Source organism: Myotis brandtii, unplaced genomic scaffold (assembly GCF_000412655.1).
Source record: "Myotis brandtii unplaced genomic scaffold, ASM41265v1 scaffold130, whole genome shotgun sequence".
Classification (NCBI taxonomy): domain Eukaryota; kingdom Metazoa; phylum Chordata; class Mammalia; order Chiroptera; family Vespertilionidae; genus Myotis; species Myotis brandtii.
Genome location: NW_005354596.1, coordinates 564,817 through 582,733, shown reverse-complemented (window position 1 = coordinate 582,733; position 17,917 = coordinate 564,817). Strand labels below are relative to the sequence as shown.

At 55.2% G+C, this 17,917-nt stretch overlaps 4 protein-coding genes across 13 annotated transcripts; 2 read left to right on the top strand and 2 right to left on the bottom strand.

Annotated features, from left to right (window-relative positions):
• Nucleotides 1-804: 804 nt before the first annotated feature.
• On the bottom strand, nt 805-3,935 carry GPANK1 (G patch domain and ankyrin repeats 1). Of its 8 annotated transcripts, XM_005859871.2 has the most exons (5): nt 3,851-3,935; nt 3,448-3,511; nt 3,137-3,226; nt 1,945-2,623; nt 806-1,419 (listed from the first exon to the last, which is right to left on the bottom strand). In XM_005859871.2, exons 4-5 carry the CDS (start codon nt 2,553-2,555, stop codon nt 975-977), a joined length of 1,056 nt encoding a protein of 351 aa, XP_005859933.1. In that variant the 5' UTR covers nt 2,556-2,623; nt 3,137-3,226; nt 3,448-3,511; nt 3,851-3,935; the 3' UTR covers nt 806-974. The 8 variants fall into 8 exon arrangements, with proteins under 8 accessions (XP_014389968.1, XP_014389966.1, XP_005859931.1 ...); XM_014534482.1 differs by lacking the exon at nt 3,851-3,935 and having other exon boundaries at nt 805-1,419; nt 1,945-2,626; nt 3,448-3,824; XM_014534480.1 differs by lacking the exon at nt 3,851-3,935 and having other exon boundaries at nt 805-1,419; nt 3,448-3,824.
• Nucleotides 3,879-7,982, top strand: CSNK2B (casein kinase 2, beta polypeptide). Of its 2 annotated transcripts, none has more exons than XM_005859873.2 (7): nt 3,879-4,188; nt 4,743-4,825; nt 5,649-5,751; nt 6,301-6,416; nt 6,772-6,847; nt 6,958-7,147; nt 7,766-7,982. In XM_005859873.2, exons 2-7 carry the CDS (start codon nt 4,754-4,756, stop codon nt 7,854-7,856), a joined length of 648 nt encoding a protein of 215 aa, XP_005859935.2. In that variant the 5' UTR covers nt 3,879-4,188; nt 4,743-4,753; the 3' UTR covers nt 7,857-7,982. The 2 variants fall into 2 exon arrangements, with proteins under 2 accessions (XP_005859935.2, XP_014389970.1); XM_014534484.1 differs by having other exon boundaries at nt 4,082-4,188; nt 4,746-4,825; nt 7,766-7,979.
• Nucleotides 7,983-8,065: 83 nt separating this feature from the next.
• Nucleotides 8,066-10,385, top strand: LY6G5B (lymphocyte antigen 6 complex, locus G5B). Its single transcript, XM_005859868.2, has 3 exons — nt 8,066-8,866; nt 8,957-9,085; nt 9,351-10,385. The coding sequence occupies exons 1-3, from the start codon at nt 8,743-8,745 to the stop codon at nt 9,749-9,751; spliced, it is 654 nt and encodes a 217-aa protein (XP_005859930.1). The 5' UTR covers nt 8,066-8,742; the 3' UTR covers nt 9,752-10,385.
• A 979-nt stretch (nt 10,386-11,364) lies between these two features.
• LY6G5C (lymphocyte antigen 6 complex, locus G5C) lies at nt 11,365-16,173 on the bottom strand. Of its 2 annotated transcripts, XM_005859865.2 has the most exons (3): nt 15,928-16,173; nt 14,034-14,201; nt 11,365-12,744 (listed from the first exon to the last, which is right to left on the bottom strand). In XM_005859865.2, the coding sequence occupies exons 1-3, from the start codon at nt 16,046-16,048 to the stop codon at nt 12,590-12,592; spliced, it is 444 nt and encodes a 147-aa protein (XP_005859927.1). In that variant the 5' UTR covers nt 16,049-16,173; the 3' UTR covers nt 11,365-12,589. The 2 variants fall into 2 exon arrangements, with proteins under 2 accessions (XP_005859927.1, XP_014389972.1); XM_014534486.1 differs by lacking the exon at nt 11,365-12,744 and having other exon boundaries at nt 13,838-14,201.
• Between the last annotated feature and the right edge of the window lie 1,744 nt (nt 16,174-17,917).

The following is a 17,917-nucleotide window of genomic DNA, read 5'->3' as shown; positions in this document are numbered from 1 at the left end:
CCGTCAGGGCCCGTGTACTAGCTCCGGCCCCCGTTTTCGTCGCCCGGAGGCCCCGGCGCCCGTGCTCCCCAGAACGCGCCTGCCCTCTAGCCCCTGCCTTGGGTTCTCCCCCCACAACCCGTTTTGTGTCCGTGACTTCAAAGCCATGAGGAGTCCTGGGACTTAAGTTGTTCCCTGTCCCTCCCAGCAGATTCCACCGCCGGGCACCTGGTATAAGCCGCACAAGGCAAAGGGGAGGATGGGGAAGACAAGTGTAGTCGAACAGCATACGCTTCCGCCTTCCTATTAGGATGTTCCAGGTAGTGAAACACCATGGCTTCAAGTTGAGATCTGAGAGGCCAGAGTACTGGTGCCAGTCAGCTAACAGAGTACAGGCTGCATCATCTGAGGGCTGCCCACCACACTGGCCTCTTCCTACAAGCCCCTACCCACTCTCATCACTCTATTGGGGTGCTCTAGGGCTGGCAGGGAGGTGACCCTATCATGCCACCTGGAGGGGCTGCCCTTTCTGGCTCAGGTGGGACTTGCATGTGGCCCCCAGACTCTGTGGCTTCTCCATAACAGCTTCCAGAAAAGTGAATAAAACACACCAGTGGTGCTCATGGTTGAGCATCCCCCATACACCAGATCACTGGTTTGATTCCCAGTCAGGGCACATGCTCTGATTGCAGGCTCGATCCCCCATAGGGGGCATCAGGAGGCAGCCAATCAATGTTTCTCTCATCACTGTTTTTCTATCTCTCCCCCTCTACCTCCCTCTTTGAAATCAATAAATACATATTTTTAAAATAAAACACAAAACAAGTGAGATGATTGATTTATTTCTCAACTCTCAGCCCCTCTCTCAAAGGTAGGGCCTGTGGACCAAAATCTGAGTGTCTGGGACTTGAGCAGACACCAGGAGTGTAACAAAGTGCCCAGGTCAGATGCACAAGCTCAGACTTCAACAGAGTCCAGTGTCAGACTCGGCAAGGTCAGAACTCAAGGTTCATGTATGTCCTCAGATCCCACTCCCAGGCTCTGTCCTTGTCCCTCTGCCTTCTCTCCTCCCTTCTGCTCAGTGTGGCTGCCTGAGGGGCTCTCTCCCTCCCAGCCACTGCCCGGGTATCCTGAGCCAGGAAGTGTGTGACTCGGGGTTGGGATGCTGATCCGTATCCTAACCCTTCCTGATCTCTTTTGAGGACAGTAGGGATGGGGTTGACACGGCCCTTGCCCCAGGGTCCCAGACCCATTCCAGGCTCCCAGCCTGCCCTCAGCAGCAGCTTGAAGCCTGGGCTGGAAGTAGGCATCCCAAAGTGCAGACTGGGGTTCCGGAGGTCGCGGGACAGTGACAGCAGGTGAGCAGTAGATGTGCAGTGGTTGGAGTCTTGGAAGTAGGCATCACACGTCTCACAGTACTGGGTGGACGGGGACTGGGAACTGCAGAAGAAGAAGAGAAAGGACTGAGGGCAGAGAAAGGGTGGAGGTGGGGGAGGGGGGGATGACAAGGTCCTTCCAGTCTTTCTAAGGAACAAATTGCCTTCCTCCCCACTTAGCAATGAAAGACCAGAGGGGGAAAGCTGGGTAAAGAGATGGTAACCAGAACTCGCAAGGAAGGGATACAATAGCTATAGTCAATATTTACACAGTGCTTACTATGTGGAAAGCTCTAACACTTGACATATACTAACCCATTTAATCCTAACAAACCTATGAGAAAGGTGCTCTTATTACCACCATTTCTCAGACAAGGAAACTGAGGCACCTAGACATTAGGTTGCTTCCCCAAGTTAAGCAGAGTTAGCATTTAAACCTAGAGCTTGTGCTCATGATCGTCCCAGTACACTGCCTTATCTATCTACACTGGGAGATGGGGAAGAGAACCCTTCAGCTCTTTGCTGGTGTGGAGTGGCTAGGAAGGGCAGAACACACTGAAGATGGGCATGGGCGAAGGCTTCCCCTTACCGGTTCCCTGGACTCCTCATCTCTCCATGGCTCTCTCTGACCATGCGGGCCACCTCAGGGAAGCCTGCTTCTTCAGCCAGCTGAGCAGCATCCCTGCCACCCAGCTCACAAACTCCAACCCAGGCAGCTCCCCGGCCCAGGAGATAGCGCACAGCAGCCCCCTGGCCTGCTCGGGCAGCACACATCAGGGGGGTCCACCAGAAGGCATCCCGAGCATTGATATTCCCCCCAGCTCCCCCTGCTTCATGGGGATCCAACAGCCTTCTTAGTTCTGCCAAGTCCCCCTCCTGGGCTGCCCTCAGTATCCGATGAGTCATCTTGTCCTCAGCCTCAAGGGATCTCCTTTGACCATGTCCTCCTGATGCTTCTATTGCAGCCTCTCTCATCATTCTTCTCTTCTTCCTCTTTCTCTCACCAGCAGGTTCAGGTTGTGATCTCTGAGGTTCAGGGGTGCTGCTCTCATCTCCAATCAAGGCCTCATAGAAAGCCCGGGCCGCAGCCCCATCCAAGGTAGGCTCCAGCTCTTCAGCCTGTGACTGCTGCTGCCCATCTTTCCAGAAGTCACTGGGGTCAGTGGCTGGGGTGAAGGTGATGAGGGAGGGTCTGGACATGGCTTGGGAGAGCTTCAAAAATGAGACTAGGCAAGGGGAAGATGAGACCAGCAAGCCACTCCAGAGACCTGCTGGGATGAAGGAAAGCAGCCTTAGAGTAAAAAAACCTTTCCCGCCCCAAAAGTGATGCCACAACCTAGATCCCTACTGGGCCTGAGGCAATAGATCACGTGGGAGAACAGGGAACCCTGTAGTAACAGGCCATGCCCAAGAGTAAAGGTGAGCAAAGACTCCATGAGGCAGTTGCTCAGAGGCCCTGCTTTCCACCCCCACTCCCAGCTTCATCAACAATAAGTAGTGATTGCCTCTCTCTGGAACTACTTCATCATCTCTAAGACAAACGAATAAGAAAACCAATCAGCCTGGCTCTTCAATCTTCCTCCATCCTATTTTGAGTGTCTATTTCGAGTGCCGTCTTCTCAGACAAAAACACCTGACACTTCTCCGAAAGCAGGAAGCAGATTTGGGGAGAGGCTGCAGTCTGCATCCCTACTGCAAAATGGCGCTACTCTAAGCAAAGGAGTTCACGTAATCAAATAGCCAGACTATTCGAAGACGCAAGCGGCTGGGAAAAAACCCACCAAGATTACTTGAGGACGCAGGCGTGCAGAAAGCGCCTGGTTTCCCGCCCTGGAGCCTTTCCAACAGAACTCACGCAGAGCGCCACGTGCCTAGGGAGCGCGAGGACAGGGGAGGATCTGTCAGTTGGGGTCTTGCTTTTACCTAACGCCCCACAATGCCCTTCGCCTCCCTCAACGTGGCCCCCTGCTCTGAGCTCATTTTCTGGAGCTGGGAAACCACTCTCTGGGTTAAGAAAGGCCCTGGGAAGGCGGAGGGAAACCTATGGAATGCCCCGGACTGGGAAATAAAATAACGTCACGCTGCCCCTCACCATTACTGCAACCAGGGTTCGAAGGTCGCACTTAGCGCCCGCAGCAGAAGGCCCCATTCAAGCCCTAAGAAGTACAAAGAGACGAACAGCAGAATGGCTGGCACCGCCTCAGGTTAGCGCACTAGGCCGCCCGGTTCTCTCACCGCCCAGCGCAGCCCAGCGCATCCCACCCAAGTCCCTCAGCAAAATATGGGCCCCGTCGGGGGTCCCCAGAGCGCGCCCGGCGCGGGCAAAGGGTGGGCCAGGCAACTGGACGCGGCGGGTTGGCTGGGATGAGCGCAGTCCCCTGCGCAGGGCGCGCGGGGGCCGGAGGCCAGCCTCGTCCCTTTCCCCACCTCCTGCCGCCCCCGGATCCCGGGATCACACAACTATATTTCCCATACTTCCCGGCCCAGGAGGTTACCGGGCTTCCGCTTCCGGTGGCGCCTCGCTGCGTCCCGCCCCCAGCGTCTTCCTCAGGGGCCTCGCGACACCAGGGTCGTGCGCGAGTCACCTTGGAAGTCGTAGTTCGCCTTGCCCTGGTTTCGCCAGTTTCTCCCTCTCGGGAACTCTATCTCCCGGCGTCCACCGCGGCGCCTGACCCTTGGCGCTTGCGCGTTGCCCTCTTCCCCGCACTCCCGTTTACACCCCTCCACTCCGCCTGCCGCGATCGGGTCCGCGGCCTGCGCTGTAGCCGTCGCCGCCGTTCCTTGGAAGTAGCGACTCCCCTCCCCCACCCTGGTCCCGGCCCCCGTCCAGACGGTGAGTCTTATAAGGCTGTCGCCGCGCCGAGTACCCTGTCCCTGGCGCGGCACATGGGGGTCTCCGCGCCTCGCTATGCGGGTGGGGAAGGAAGTGAAGAGGGTCGGCACCGAGAGAGGAAGGAAAGGGTGGCTTGAGGGGCGGAGGCGGGATGTGAGGAGACCCGCGAAAGGGACCTTGGGGCCACCCCCAGGCCTTGAGAAAAGGAGGGGCCCAGCTCTCGCTTGGAAAGGATAAACTTGAAACCTTTGGGAAAGGCGCTGGGACCTGCAGAGACCTGCGGGGGTAGGAGCCGAGCCGGGGCCGGCCTCCGGGGGCGTCGGGATGTGGATGGGACGGGTAGGTCAAGGCCTGTCGGTTTCCGGTGGGACCCCAAAGAGTCCTGATCTCAGAGAAAGGGGCTGAGGTGTCGATAAGAGGAGGTGAAGAGAGGTGCTCCAGAACCTGGACCCTTAAGGAACGGTGGCCCCGCGCTCTTTCTTCCCTGGTGGAGGCAGCGGGAGGAGGGAGGTGGCGGAGCAGCGGAGCTTGGGTCCCACTGACTCTCTCTGCAGCTGACGTGAAGATGAGCAGCTCAGAGGAGGTGTCCTGGATCTCCTGGTTCTGTGGGCTCCGTGGCAATGAGTTCTTCTGTGAAGTGAGTTCTCCTGCCCTTCCTCCTGGGTCCGACACAGCCTGCCCAGATACTCCCCAGCCCGCTCACATGCCTCCATGGAAACTTGTTCCTGTGGAGGAGGAGTCCCCTCAGTGGCCCAGGCCGCTCCCAGCCCTGCCCCTCCAGCAGTGTAAGATGGGACAAGTGAAGCTGTGTCTTTTTGGTTAGTGGAAAAAGCCAAGACGGTAGTGCCTCTCCAGCGACAGCGGTGTGCCTCAGTTGGTTGAGTGCAGTCCCGTGCGCGGAAAGGTCACCGGTGCCATCCCTGGTCAGGGCCCACGCCGGGTGCTGGCTCCATCCCTGGTCAGGGTGTGTGCAGGAGGCCACCATCCGTGTTTCCTTCTCCCTCCCTTCCCTCTCCCTCTCTCCCTAAAATCAATAAAAACCTATTTAGGCCCTGGCCAGGTAGCTGGTTAGAGCATCGTCCTGATATGCCAAGGTTGAGGGTTCGATCCCCAGTCAGGGCACATACAAGAAGCAAGCAGTAAGTGCATAAATAGGTGGAACAAGAAATTGGTGTTTTACTCTCCCTTTCTCTTTCTCTCCCTCTCAAATCAACAAATAAAAACTTTTTAAAAGTTAAAAAAAACATTAAGTAAATAAATACATGTCGTCTTGGGGTTTTTTAAGCTAAAGCTTTTATGGGAGGGGGTGTGTGAACTGAGGATAGAGATTCAAGTACCTGTGCTGAGTTGGGAGGGGAATAGAGCGGTTGTCCTGAGGATAAGGCATCAGTGGAGCCACTTGTCAGGTCAAAGCCAAGAATTCTGTTACGAGTTCCCTCTTCACCTCCACATCCTGACAGGTGGATGAAGACTACATCCAGGACAAATTCAATCTCACTGGGCTCAACGAGCAGGTGCCTCACTATCGACAAGCTCTAGACATGATCTTGGACCTGGAGCCTGGTGAGGCCCCCTCAGGGCTGTTTTGTGTGTGATGCTTTTTTTTTTTTTAATCTTCAAATCCCTGTTCATCTGCTTCTTGATTTTCTAAATTTCCTTTTGGTTTCTGACTCCCTTAACCCCAAATCCCATACTTCATTTTGATCTCTCACCTGACTTTTGCCTAGTTTAGTGACTTATACCACTTGTGCTCATACTCTGATTCTATAATTCAGCTCTATTCCATAATGCCAGTTTCCCCAGGGGTCTCCTTTTTGCTTCTTTCTCCTGCCTTGCACCTTCCGGGCTAGAGTTCCATCTTCCCTACTGATGTTTTTGCATTTATGTCTTGAGGGAGTTGGGAGGAGGAGAAGACGGCAGAGGCTGGAGAGGTATGGAGAGAAGGTAGAGCTGCCTTGGGTTGGTGGAAGGGTCAGAGGCCCAGGTTTCTGGGTCAGAGGCCCACATGATGGGTGGGGTGAGGCTCAGAGGTGGGTGTTGAGTAGCCAGCAGCTCCTGGGGATGGGCAGGGCACCTAAGAAAGCGGTAAGACAAGTGGTTGCCGTGTTTCAGATGAAGAGCTGGAAGACAACCCCAACCAGAGTGACCTGATTGAGCAGGCAGCTGAGATGCTGTATGGATTGATCCACGCCCGCTATATCCTCACCAACCGTGGCATCGCCCAGATGGTGAGGCCTCTCTGCTTGCACTTGACTCCTCTGAGGCAGTAAGGGAAACAGGTTCCTGCAGCAGGGAGTCCGGCTGAGGAGCGCCTCAGAACCCGGGCCTGGGAACTCGGTCCTGATTGGGAATTGTGCTGAAGGGGGTGTTTTCAGGAAGGGAGGTGTGACCTTGGGCTGGAAGTGGTTAGAGACTCTCTCTCAGAATGAACAGTGAATGGCTCTGATGGTCTGAGGGCCTGCCAGGCCAGCGAAAGGCAGGAGGGATGGGGGACAGAGTGATATGGGTTGGGCAGAGGAAGGGATTCCCCCTTCTCTTCACACCCCCCCGCCACCCCAACGCTTGCCATTTTATTCACCTCAGTTGGAAAAATACCAGCAGGGAGACTTTGGCTACTGTCCACGTGTGTACTGTGAGAACCAGCCAATGCTTCCCATCGGTGAGTGTTGGAAAGGAAGGAGCTGGGGCTCAGCAAGTTGGACCCTGTGTTTGGGAGTGAGTTTGGGCACGGTCAGGGGAGCCCGCACACTGAGCCTGACTGTCTCCCAGGCCTTTCGGACATCCCAGGGGAGGCCATGGTGAAGCTCTACTGCCCCAAGTGCATGGACGTGTACACACCCAAGTCCTCGAGGCACCACCACACGGACGGCGCGTACTTCGGCACTGGTTTCCCTCACATGCTCTTCATGGTGCACCCCGAGTACCGGCCCAAGCGGCCTGCCAACCAGTTTGTGCCCAGGTAGGGAGCAGGGACAGTCACCAAGGGTCAAAGGAAAGGCCCGGGACCCCTAGAGAGAAGGGAGGACTGGGCATGGTCCTTTTTTGAGGTCTGCTTCTCCCAAAGCTAGGGCTCTCCTTGCTGAGGGTGAGGGACCTTAGAAGAGTTCTTTGATTGCCTGTGTCTCAGTTCCCTTGTCCATAGTGGGATGCTGATGGTACCTGCCTGGCAGGGTATTAAATATGTGAAGTGTTTAGAATAATGTTTGGCACTTAGAGCACCGTTTAAACAACAGCTGTTCTCGCATCACCTGGGATGTTCTGCCTTTGCGAGGAGATCCTCAGACCACAGTTCAAGTGTGGTTTATCTTCCTAAGCATCATCTTTACTCGGGGGGGCGGGGGGGTGGGCTCAGTTTTATAGTGAAGCAAGTAGTGATACAGACATAGCCTAGAATTTGAGTTTTAATGGGTATTTAAGATACAGACCCAAATACTCGTGTAGGGAGGAGGTTGGGAACCGCTGCCCTTAAGCACTGAGCAGGCCCGTGGAGGAGCTGGGTGGGGAGATCGGAATGTAGGCTGCTGGCAGGGCTGCATGTGGCTCACCTGCTGTCTCTCTGACCCATTCCCTGGCCCAGGCTCTATGGTTTCAAGATCCATCCGATGGCCTACCAGCTGCAGCTCCAAGCCGCTAGCAACTTCAAGAGCCCAGTCAAGACGATTCGCTGATTCCTCACCCCCGTCCCCATTCCTTTGCTGCCACCCTGTCAGCAACCCTCTATGGTTTTTAGTTTAAATTAAAGGAGTCATTATTGTGGTGGGAATATGAAATAAAGTGGAAGAAAAAGGCCATGAGCTGGTCTGCTGGTGCTTGGGGTTAGGGAAGGGAGGGTAGTGTGCTGGATGCCAGGGGCCCTCATGGCCCGTCTCACCCTCCCCCCGTTGAAAGCTGGCACGGATATGTGCCCGGTGGATTGGTGATGTTTTTAGTAGCAGAGCAGAATCCTAGGACTGGATGTGGGGGTGTGCAAAGTCCCAAGGAAAAGACCCAGAGAAAGGTCAGACTTCAAAGACTAGAGAAATGTTTGCTTTGGTCGGGAGGACACCTATGGCTGTTTACACTGTAAGGGTCATAACACTCTCAGTTTTGGTTTTACAGGGAAAGTGGTTCGAAAATAAGGGGTGGAGAGAAGAGGGAAAAGGCCCAGAATTGCTGCCGGTGTGGTCCTGTGTGCCCCCCGCTGGGGAAGCGGAGACATGCTCATCTCAAAAGGACAGGGAGGCCGAGTTCCTGGCCAGAGTTTCAGCACAATGGGGACTGGCTCTGATGTGAGGGAGGGCGGCATGTGGAGCTGGACACAAGCTAATTCATGGACCCTGAGGGCCAGGAATAGGTGTTTGGGAAGCACACTGGATACAGGCCCAGGTCCTGCCCGTCTCGGCCACTGCGCCCACATTCAGAGAGCAGGCCTCGTGGGTGAGGACACACTGTTCCTCCTGCCAGGTTAATCACTTCCTCACCCAGCCCAGGTCCTGCCCCAGGCAGGAATATAGCTCTGCCCACGGCAGCTCCTGCCCAGACTCAAAACCCCCCTGCAGCTCAGGACCCAGGAGCATGGTCCTGGGAAGGTGGAGTTGCAGGGCACCCCTCAGGCACTGTCCCTCTCCCCAGAACGCCATAATGAAGGCACATATGCTTGTCGGTGTGCTGGTCGCGGTAGGCTTCGCAGTGGGAAAAGGTGAGTGGGGCCCAGGGGCAGGAAGGAAGGGGGTGGGGTGGGGCAGGGACCTTGGAGTGAGCTCTGCTCCCATTCCTCTGTCTTCCTCAGTTCCTGTTCCTGAACTCCGGACCTGCCACCTCTGCCTCTTAGAAGACCCCTCTGCAGGATGCATTTCTGGCTCAGAGAAATGCACCATCAGTAGTTCATCCCCATGCATGGTGATCACCATCTATTACAGTGAGTTCAAGACTCAGGAAGGGGCTGCTGGTGAGACGGCCCATTGCTTGGTCTCCTAGATGAGGGCTGCTTGGGGCACAAGAAGGAGAGAGGAGGATCCCGGAAGGTGGGGTCAGGAGTTGGGGGGGCGGGTAACGAAACTAAATTTCTGAAGCTGTCTGGGGTGGAAGTTGGGTCTGGTGAGGGATGGGGAGAGTTCTTGGTAGGGGTGCCAAGTTTGGAGACTACGGGAGGCAACAGCTTATGAGCTGTTCTCTTCCTCCAGATACCAGGGTTCGCTTCCTCATCCGAGGCTGTGGACAGTACAATTCTTACCGCTGCCAAGAAAAACGCAACACCTACTTCTCAGAGTACTGGTACCAGGCCCAGTGCTGCCAGTACGATTACTGCAACTCGTGGTCCAGCCCTCAGCTCCAGAGCTCCCAGCCTGAGCCCCCTGGTGGGGCCCTGGGCCTGCCTCTGTCCAAGTCCCAGATCCAATGGTTCTACCAGGCCCTGAACCTCTCACTGCCCCTCCCCAGCTCCCATGATGGGAAGGAGCCTAAAGGCCTGGACCCCCTGGCTGCCCTGCCCTTGAACCTGGGCTTGTCTGTTGCCGACCTGCACCGCATATACTTGTTCCTCAACAACTCGGGGCTTTTGGTTCTTCCCTGGGCAGGGCCCTGACCCCTTACACTTCTTGAATTGCAGTCTGTTCAGCATCTCTCCCAACACCCAGCCCCCTGCTCTGGCCTCTCAGAACTCACCTTCTCTGCTCTGCTCTTTCAGACCTTCCCTTTGTCCTCCGTGTCTATATGGCTTTGGTTCCATTCCCTCCTCAGAAACCCATCATGCCCAGTGCTCTCCTTCCTCCTGGAGAATAATCTCAAGTGCAGATTCTGCTAGGCTGGCCTGGGGAAGGCAGCGGCTCCCTTGTCCTTTTCCCACCTGAGTGTGCCGTCACCCCATCTTCCTCGTCCCCTCTGGTCTGGTCACCTGCCACCTCCATTTAGTTCTGGCTGTCTCCCATCCTGTGCCTGTCTCAGACGCAGGCCAGGCTGGATTTGTAGCAAGGAGGATGCAGATTCCTGACTGGGCACCCTGGTGTCCCTGCCTCACTGTCTACCACCCCACTCCCACCCGGGTCTCCTGCTGCCTTTCTCAGCTCTTGTTCTGGTCTCTGTCCTCCTCAGCCTCACTGCATGTCACAGAGTCCTGATACCCACTTCCATAGGTGCCCAAGGGAGGGGGGAGGGTCTGTCCTGCTCTTCTCCGTGTCCCCCGATTTCCCTCCACAATAAACAGACAGGGTTAAGTCTGAGTCACATTGTTTATGGGGTTAGGCTCAGGTGTGGGCAGGTGTAGACAGGTGAAAAAGTTAATTGGGTGTGGGGTTCAAATGGTTGCAGAGCCCTGCCCACTCCACCTGGTTTTGTGGCTTCTGGCCTGCCCCAAAGGCCACGTCCATCCCACCCTCTGCTCAGCGAGAGATCAAAGCTTGAGGATTATGGTGCCTCCCGGCCTTAAACGTACCCTACAAAACCTAGGAAGTTCAGTCCAGGTGATGTCAGATTTTTCCACCTGAAAGAGGAGGAAAAACTTCAGGAAAACTCAGGAGCAAACCTAAGGGTCCAAGTCTGCACCTCAGTCACCTAGTGCTGAGGGACCTGTTTCCTGCCTGTCTTCTTTTAATTTTGTATGTGTATTTTTTTCCAATTGATTTCTTTAGAGAAACACTGATGGTTTTAACTGCCTCCTGCATGCCCTCTACTGAGGATTGAGCCAGAAACCGGAGTGTGCCCTGTCCTGGAACCCTAGGGTGACCTGGTGCACGGGGCGACACCCGGCCAACTGCCCATTCTTTTTAGGTTCCTGGTATCCAGGACCCCTTAGCTGGGGGCCTTTTATTTTATTTTTGAAAATGGCAAATATCCTGAAAGCAATAATGAATAGTCGTAACTCCCTTTTCCTTACATTCAACAAACTACACACGCCCGCTCTGTGCTGGGCCCAGTGTTGAGCACCAGGACTCAGAAGGTACAGCCAGGTCTGCCCTCCAAATCTCAACCCAGTGCTGGGGTGGTCAACCCATTTCTGAGAAGTAGTGCAGCCTCGCGGCCGGGACCCCGATCTCAGCTCCTCCACGTGGGTAAGCTGGTCTCCTCGGGGCCATGGCGAGTGCATGTGCACGTACACACACACACACACACACACACACACACACACACACACACACACACACACACACACACACACACACACACACACACACACACACACACACACGCGCGCGCGGCTTCGCGCGCACACACATGCCTTCGGGACAAACGGACTTAGGCCTGTCTGTTTTTAAACCTCTGGCAAAACATATATAAGATGGGCTTTTGAAAACCACCCACCTGTGTTAGCAGTTTTAAGCTGGCATAAAGGCCTCTGGTACCCAAAGCTGCTTCTAGGCACTGCCCCCAACTCGGCGTCACCTCTACCCCGAGCTGGAGCAGCTCGGCTGGGTTTTGTCTGCTGGGTTTAAACGGCATCATACAGCATATACTCATGTACACAGCACTGACGCTGGCCACGTGTTAACTCCATGGCCTGTGCTCTGGTGGGAAACACCAACGTCAATGTTTAGGTCAGAAGGCAGTTGGAGGGACAAAGGTGTAAACCTGTGTGTCCCCCTCTTGCTGGGCCCACTATTCCTTGTACCTGATTTCGGTCTAGGACAGAAAGGCCCGAACTGGAAGACAGCCTCAGAGGCTGAGGACCCCAAGGCCCGAAACAAGCGTAGAGCCATGGTCCTGAGGGAGCTGAGCCTGGGACAAAGCCCCGGGCTCCACGAGGCCCAGCCGCTCGCACCCTTCTCCTTGGACCTGCCTTGCACAGCCCACGCCCACCGACACCTCCCTGCAGTTCCCACACGGCTCTGGGCTGACAGCACTAACGGGTGCCCACTGCCCTTTGGCTGGCACTGTATCTCCTTCCAATTCCTCTTCACCTGTTTGTGCTTAGAGCTGAATCAGACACCAAGACAGGTGAGAGCAGAGCTCAGAAGAGCTGGGAGCCCCTTACCTGTCCCCCAATGGGGCCGCCAGGCAGGACCCCCCCTCAGCCTCCACCTCCACCAGAAGAGAGAGAAACCATACAGATTGTACACCAATTTATTCTGCAGGAACACCTTGCGAGAGAGGCCTTGGTGGGAGGAAGGGAGAAGGCCAGAGCAGAGCAAAGGCTGCCTAGAGGTGGGAGAAGAGGCGAGGGAAGCTGTCAGACTGTGAGGACTTACAGGGAAAACTCCAGAGATGTCTGGAGAGGGAGCTTGGGGAGGGGCAGAGTGTGAATGGGGGTGCTGAGGGGCGGCAAGCAAGAGGCAACGGGGGCTGGGTCAGGTAACCTGGGGGAGGTGGGACGACTGCTGGGGGGGCTAGAAGTTGTCCTGGCTGCGCCCAGGTGGGAACCAGGAAGCTGGCTGGACACCGGCAACATTTTACTGCAAAGGTCTCTGCAGACTGCAGACGTCCTATGGGACTAGAGCGCTCGGTTCTGTGGGCTATTGCAGAAATCCTGGAAACAGCATCGAGAGAACATCCAGAAGCCAAACACGGGGGAAGTGCGGGTGTGTGAGCAGTCACTCATCCGCTCCTTGCGGCAACAGTCACTCACCATGATGTCAGACCCACTACCTGCAACAGCAATACGGTCCGGCAGAGCCCCACACCCTCCCCTCCCTCCCTCCACTTGGACTTACACTGCCCCACACCCTTCCCTGCACCCCCAAACGCAGAGACTCCTGGAACTGGGCAGGGCAGGGAGTGCCAAGGAGAAGGAGTCTTATTAACTCCGTTTTACCCCCCTCCGCCCCGATATTAGAGGGTGAAAAATCCCTGCCTGAGAGAATTGAAGAGCGGAAGTCACCACGGTCCTACAAGTCCTACAGCGGATGACAGCTGGGCCTGACGCCCAGGCGAGGAGCGCTGAGCGCGGGTTGGTGGGGCACGGACGCTGTTTACAAACCGCTAGGGAAACGTTACGTTCCCATAACTGTTAAGTTTAAAAAGCAAGTGCAGAACAGTGTCTACAGGGCTATGTACTGTTTGCGGGGGAAGGAGTAAAGGTAGAGTACATGTATATAGGGTGGGATGCCCAAAAACATCACAGAAAGGGGAATCCAGACATAAAAAGAGTGGTTTTTGTTTTCGTGCGTGGGAGCTGGGGACTGGGCCAGGAGTGGGCAGGAGACTTCTCTGAGCCCCGGAACGCTGCAGTGTTGAACCACGTGTGCGCAGCTATCTGGGAAGGGTGCGAGGCGATGTGAATACAGGCAGCTCCGTGCAGTGGTGGTTGAGTGCCATCTCTGGAGCCACCACAGGTTGTGGCTCAGCCCTTGGAGACTCGGCAGGTGTGGGCCTTTCCCCGCCTCTCTCCTCAGCTGGGAACACCTCAGAGGCCTGTAAGTGCCTAGCACAGTGCTTGGCCCAGAGGCTGTGTTAGGGTTTGTTAACTAAGAAGGTGAGCGGCCAGGTAGAAGAACAAAGGGATGGACAATTTGGGGCAAGTGGAAAGTTGAGGGGAGGTGTCCAGAGGGCAATTTGATGGGCAGTGTGGCCACCGCTCAGACTCTGTGATGTGGCTGTGCGGACGCCAGGGAAGCAGATAAGTTCCTCTGGGAGAGTGAAGCGGGAAGATAGCCAAAGAACATGAACCCTTAAGGGTGAAGGAGAACGAGGCAAGACTCTGTGAAGGAGACTGGAAGAGGTAGCTGGCCATCTCAAGGCTGGCGCCTGCGGAGGGTGGGACACTCAGCTGTGGGCTGAGAAGGGCAGGCGGTGGTGGTGGCGGTGGCGGTGGCGGTGGCGGTGGAGACAGGGACTGGCTCTGAAGGAGAGAGTCGGTGCTGGGCAGTGTCGGAGAGTTGGGGCTAGGAAATGTAGGGACTCAGTTCTGGGCCCCAGACACACAGAAGGCAGCTTACTGTTCTTGATGAAGAGAGTCATACAGCTGCTGCCAGGAGAGGCCAGGCAGATGTCAGATCCCAGCAGGCACCCCAGCTCCTTGGTCTCCAAGAGGCACCGATAGCAGCGCAGGTATTTGGGGAACTCAGCTGGATAAGGGGGCTCTTGATTGACAGGATCAGTTTTACCTAGAACACGGACAAGCTCTGACCCCATGCCTCTGCCTGCCTATTTTCCAGGTCAACGCCACTGTTTCCCTCCCCCATCTCAGAAAACCATAAAATCACCAATTCTTTAAAACCATCCGGCCCAGCCAGTGTGGGTCAATGGTTGAGATTCGACCCATGAACCAGGAGGTTTGATTCCAGTCAAGAGCACGTGCCTGGGTTGCAGGCTCGATCCCAGGTGCGGGGTGTGCAGGAGGCAGCCGATCAATGATTCTCTTTCATCATTGATGTTTCAACCTCTCTGTCCCTCTCCCTTCCTCTTTGAAATCAATTAAAAACAAACAAACAAACCCAGAAGTAAAAACAAGAATACATCATCACAGGATATGAAGAATCTCTGCTTTGTGCAGACAAGAGATTTCAAGCAGCCCAGGCCCACATTCTTTGTTTGGTGGTCCTATCACAGGACAGACTCATTTCTCATTTTTTTTTTAATATTAAGAACACACTTTTTTTTTTTTTTATTGATTTCAGAGAGGGAGAGCAGAGCGAGAGAGAGAGAGATAGAAACATCAATGATGAGAAAGAATCATTAACCGGCTGCCTCCTGCACGCCCCCAACTGGGGACCGAGCCCACAACCTGGACATGTGCCCCTGACCCTAACTGAACCTGGGACCCTTCGTTCCACAGTCCAATGCTCTATCCACTGATCTAAACCAGCTGGGGCAGGACAGACTCATATTAAACTTTGTCCACCAAAGCCCTCCCAACCACATGCATATATAGTTGTCCCTTGGTATCCACAGGGGATTGGTTCCAAAGTGATACAAAAATCTGCTCAAGTCCCTTATGTAAAAATAGAGGCCTCATGCAACGGCGGCAGCTGCCTCAGCCCTCACAGCCCTGGCTTGGTCCGGAAGGTCGTCTGGAAGGATGTCCGGAAGGTTGTTTGGCTGTCTAGTCTAATTAGCATATTACGCTTTTATTATTATAGATGATGTAGTGTTTGCATATAACCTATACACATCCTCCCAAATACGTTAAATCATGTATAGATTACTTGTAATACCTAATACAATGTAAATACTATATACTAGTATATAGGTGTTATACTATATTCTTTAAGGAATAAAGACAGAAAAATGTCTGTACATGTTCAGTACAGACACAACCATCATAGGCCTAACTACGTAGTACACATCAACAACAATATCATTTTAAAAATATTTTTCATCCTCGGTTGAATCCAGGGATGCGGAACCCGCACATATGGAGGACTGACTGTACATCTATCTCCCTCTTCCTCTGGTCCCTGGCCAAGACCACAGGTTAATGAGTCCCCAGTCCCAGCAGAGCACTTGGTGTAGACAGATGCTGACAAATTTTTGAATCCTGTTTCTATGGCGATGGTGCTTTGCAGCCAAGTGAGGAGGCTATCAGGCTGCTTCCAGCCTCTTTCTACCCTGAGGATCCTGGTGCTGTCATCTAGCTTGCTCCCCAAACCCTCCCTATTCTGTGTTGTCCCTTCAGTAACTCCATTCAGGTCATTGCTGTTGAGTGAGACAACCCTGGGGTGTCACAGACAACTCCCTCAGAGTGGCCATCAGTGCATTGGCAGTGCCCAGGCATTATCCCAGCAAGCCCACTCATCCCATCTTTCCTCCTGCCTGGGCAGATGTCCCCAACACCTGGTATCTGTGGGTTCCTCTACCCAGCAGGCCTTCGGATCCCTTCGAGCCACTTACCAAACACCAAGCTCATCACGACCAGCACTGTTAAGAGGACCATGCACAGAGCGTGGGGGGTGCTGTGGAGGCCCAGGGGCCCCAGACTCCGGCTGTGTGTAGGGCCTGCCATAAAATGCATGACTGCCCACCAGCCTCCAGCATGCGCTTATATTGGTCAAAGAGAAGTTGGCCAAGAAAAAGGAGAGGGGCAACACCCATTTGGGGTGGAAATTAGAGCCAAAACATCCAGAAGGACAGAGTGTTCTCGCCCACGGCCACTCTGGAACCTAACATCCTGGCTTGGAACAGGAGCCGCAACAGGGGAATGAGACGAGAACATTCTTTAAATATATATATATATAGGGGGGGGAGGATGGGGGTTAATGGGGGGGAATGAGGACACATTTGTAATTCCTTAACTAATAAAGAATTTAAAGATTAAAAAAATATATATCTATATATAGATATAGATAGATAGATTGATTGATTGATTGATTTCAGAGAGGAAGGGAGAGGGAGAGCAAGATAAAAACATCAATGAGAGAGAATCATGGATCAGCTGCCTCAACCCGGCATGTGCCCTGACTGGGATCCAACCGTGAGCCCACCAGCTGGGCGCACCATGTTTTAATTTTCAGTCTAGTAGTCATAGTAGTTGCCTCCTGGTTATCTTTGCAAACATTCCTTTGGGAAACTAGGCTGCTTCAGCGCAGTGCAAAGGTTATTTTGCCCGGTTTTAACATCCGAAGGTTTGAGGCATAAGACTGCACACAGGCAGTTCCCCTGGGACGGCAGCTCGGGCTCCGCTGTAAACGGCTCCGTGGTTATTCACACGGCCTTCTTATCGGGGAGACAAAGCAGTAAGCACTGATGGGGCGTGGAAACCACCGGCAAAGGGGTTCAGCAGAGGAGTCACAGGACGGCTTCGGTTTATGAGATTCTGAGGCGGGAACCAGTCAGGCGGCTGTTCCCGAGCCCAGTCACTAGATGGGGGCCTGGTCCTGCAGAAGAGAAGCGGGGAAGCCAGAAAGTGAGTGAAGCTGAGCGCGCTCATTTAAATGTTTATTTTAGTTACAGTTCACTTCAGAAAAAATCGTTATTGTTGAAAGTATTACTTATGTCCCCCTTCTCCCCATCAGCCCCCTCCGCCCACCCCGGCCCCAGGCCTCACCATCTAATGGTCCGTGTCCGTGGGCCACGCATAGACGCACACAAGGTCTTTGGGTGATTACCTCCCTCGCACCCCCTCCCGCCTTCCCTCCGAGATTCCCACGCGGCTCCGTGCTTCCACGTCTCTGATCCACTCCGTTGGTGAATCGATCGGCGAGCTCAGAAGGAAGCCGACAGTTAGTCAGGCTGAGTGGGCGGGGAGGGGAGCGGGTAGACCGCACCGCGGTGACCGGTGGTGCGGTTTTCCAAGATGAGAAGGCGCAGGGCCCCCGGGTCCAGGAAGCTCACCCTTCCCCACGCCCGCTCCTGCCCGCCCCGCCGCGCTGGGCTGCGGGCCAGCGGCCTCATCTCCGGTGCCCACGGACTCCGTGCGCTCCTCTCCGCGCCTGGCTGCCCCGCCGCGCCCCGGGAAGAACCTGGGGAGGCGCCCGCCGGCGGTGGCGGGGCCAGGCGGTCCCTAGACTAGCGGTGGGTCGCGCAGGGTCGGTGGGCGACGGAAGTCCTCGGCGCCAGGTTCCGGCGGGAGGTCTGGGCGGGCACAGATCAACCCCGAGCCCCGGGATGCGCGCTGATGGAGGGTGAGGAGGCGCACGGGGGCGCGCAGGCGGCGGACGAGAGAGGAACGGAGGGGCACGCCGCCGCCGCGCGCCCCCAGAGCCGGGATGAACGAAATGACGGCTGCGTTAACATTGCACCCTTCATTCGCCCCGGGGTGCCAGCCGAGGGCCTGGCACCCACATAAACGCCTGCTGGATGGGTGAGAGGGACAGACGAGAGAATCGGCTTCGAGGCCCCCTCGAAGCGGACAGGGCGAAGGGGAGGCGGGAGGGACCGTCAC

Bases quoted from the DNA above. Each gene is read 5' to 3' on its own strand.
- LY6G5C (XM_014534486.1), bottom strand. From the start codon at position 16,048: ATGCATTTTATGGCAGGCCCTACACACAGCCGGAGTCTGGGGCCCCTG. The intron at 14,202-15,927 runs GTAAGTGGCTCG...TCCGTGTTCTAG, and splicing joins CGTGATGAGCTTGGTGTTTG to GTAAAACTGATCCTGTCAAT.
- GPANK1 (XM_005859871.2), bottom strand. From the start codon at position 2,555: ATGTCCAGACCCTCCCTCATCACCTTCACCCCAGCCACTGACCCCAGT. The intron at 1,420-1,944 runs GTAAGGGGAAGC...CTTCTTCTGCAG, and splicing joins ATGAGGAGTCCAGGGAACCG to TTCCCAGTCCCCGTCCACCC.
- LY6G5B (XM_005859868.2), top strand. From the start codon at position 8,743: ATGGTCCTGGGAAGGTGGAGTTGCAGGGCACCCCTCAGGCACTGTCCC. The intron at 8,867-8,956 runs GTGAGTGGGGCC...TGTCTTCCTCAG, and splicing joins AGGCTTCGCAGTGGGAAAAG to TTCCTGTTCCTGAACTCCGG. The intron at 9,086-9,350 runs GTGAGTTCAAGA...CTCTTCCTCCAG, and splicing joins GGTGATCACCATCTATTACA to ATACCAGGGTTCGCTTCCTC.
- CSNK2B (XM_005859873.2), top strand. From the start codon at position 4,754: ATGAGCAGCTCAGAGGAGGTGTCCTGGATCTCCTGGTTCTGTGGGCTC. The intron at 5,752-6,300 runs GTGAGGCCCCCT...GCCGTGTTTCAG, and splicing joins GATCTTGGACCTGGAGCCTG to ATGAAGAGCTGGAAGACAAC. The intron at 6,848-6,957 runs GTGAGTGTTGGA...ACTGTCTCCCAG, and splicing joins CCAGCCAATGCTTCCCATCG to GCCTTTCGGACATCCCAGGG.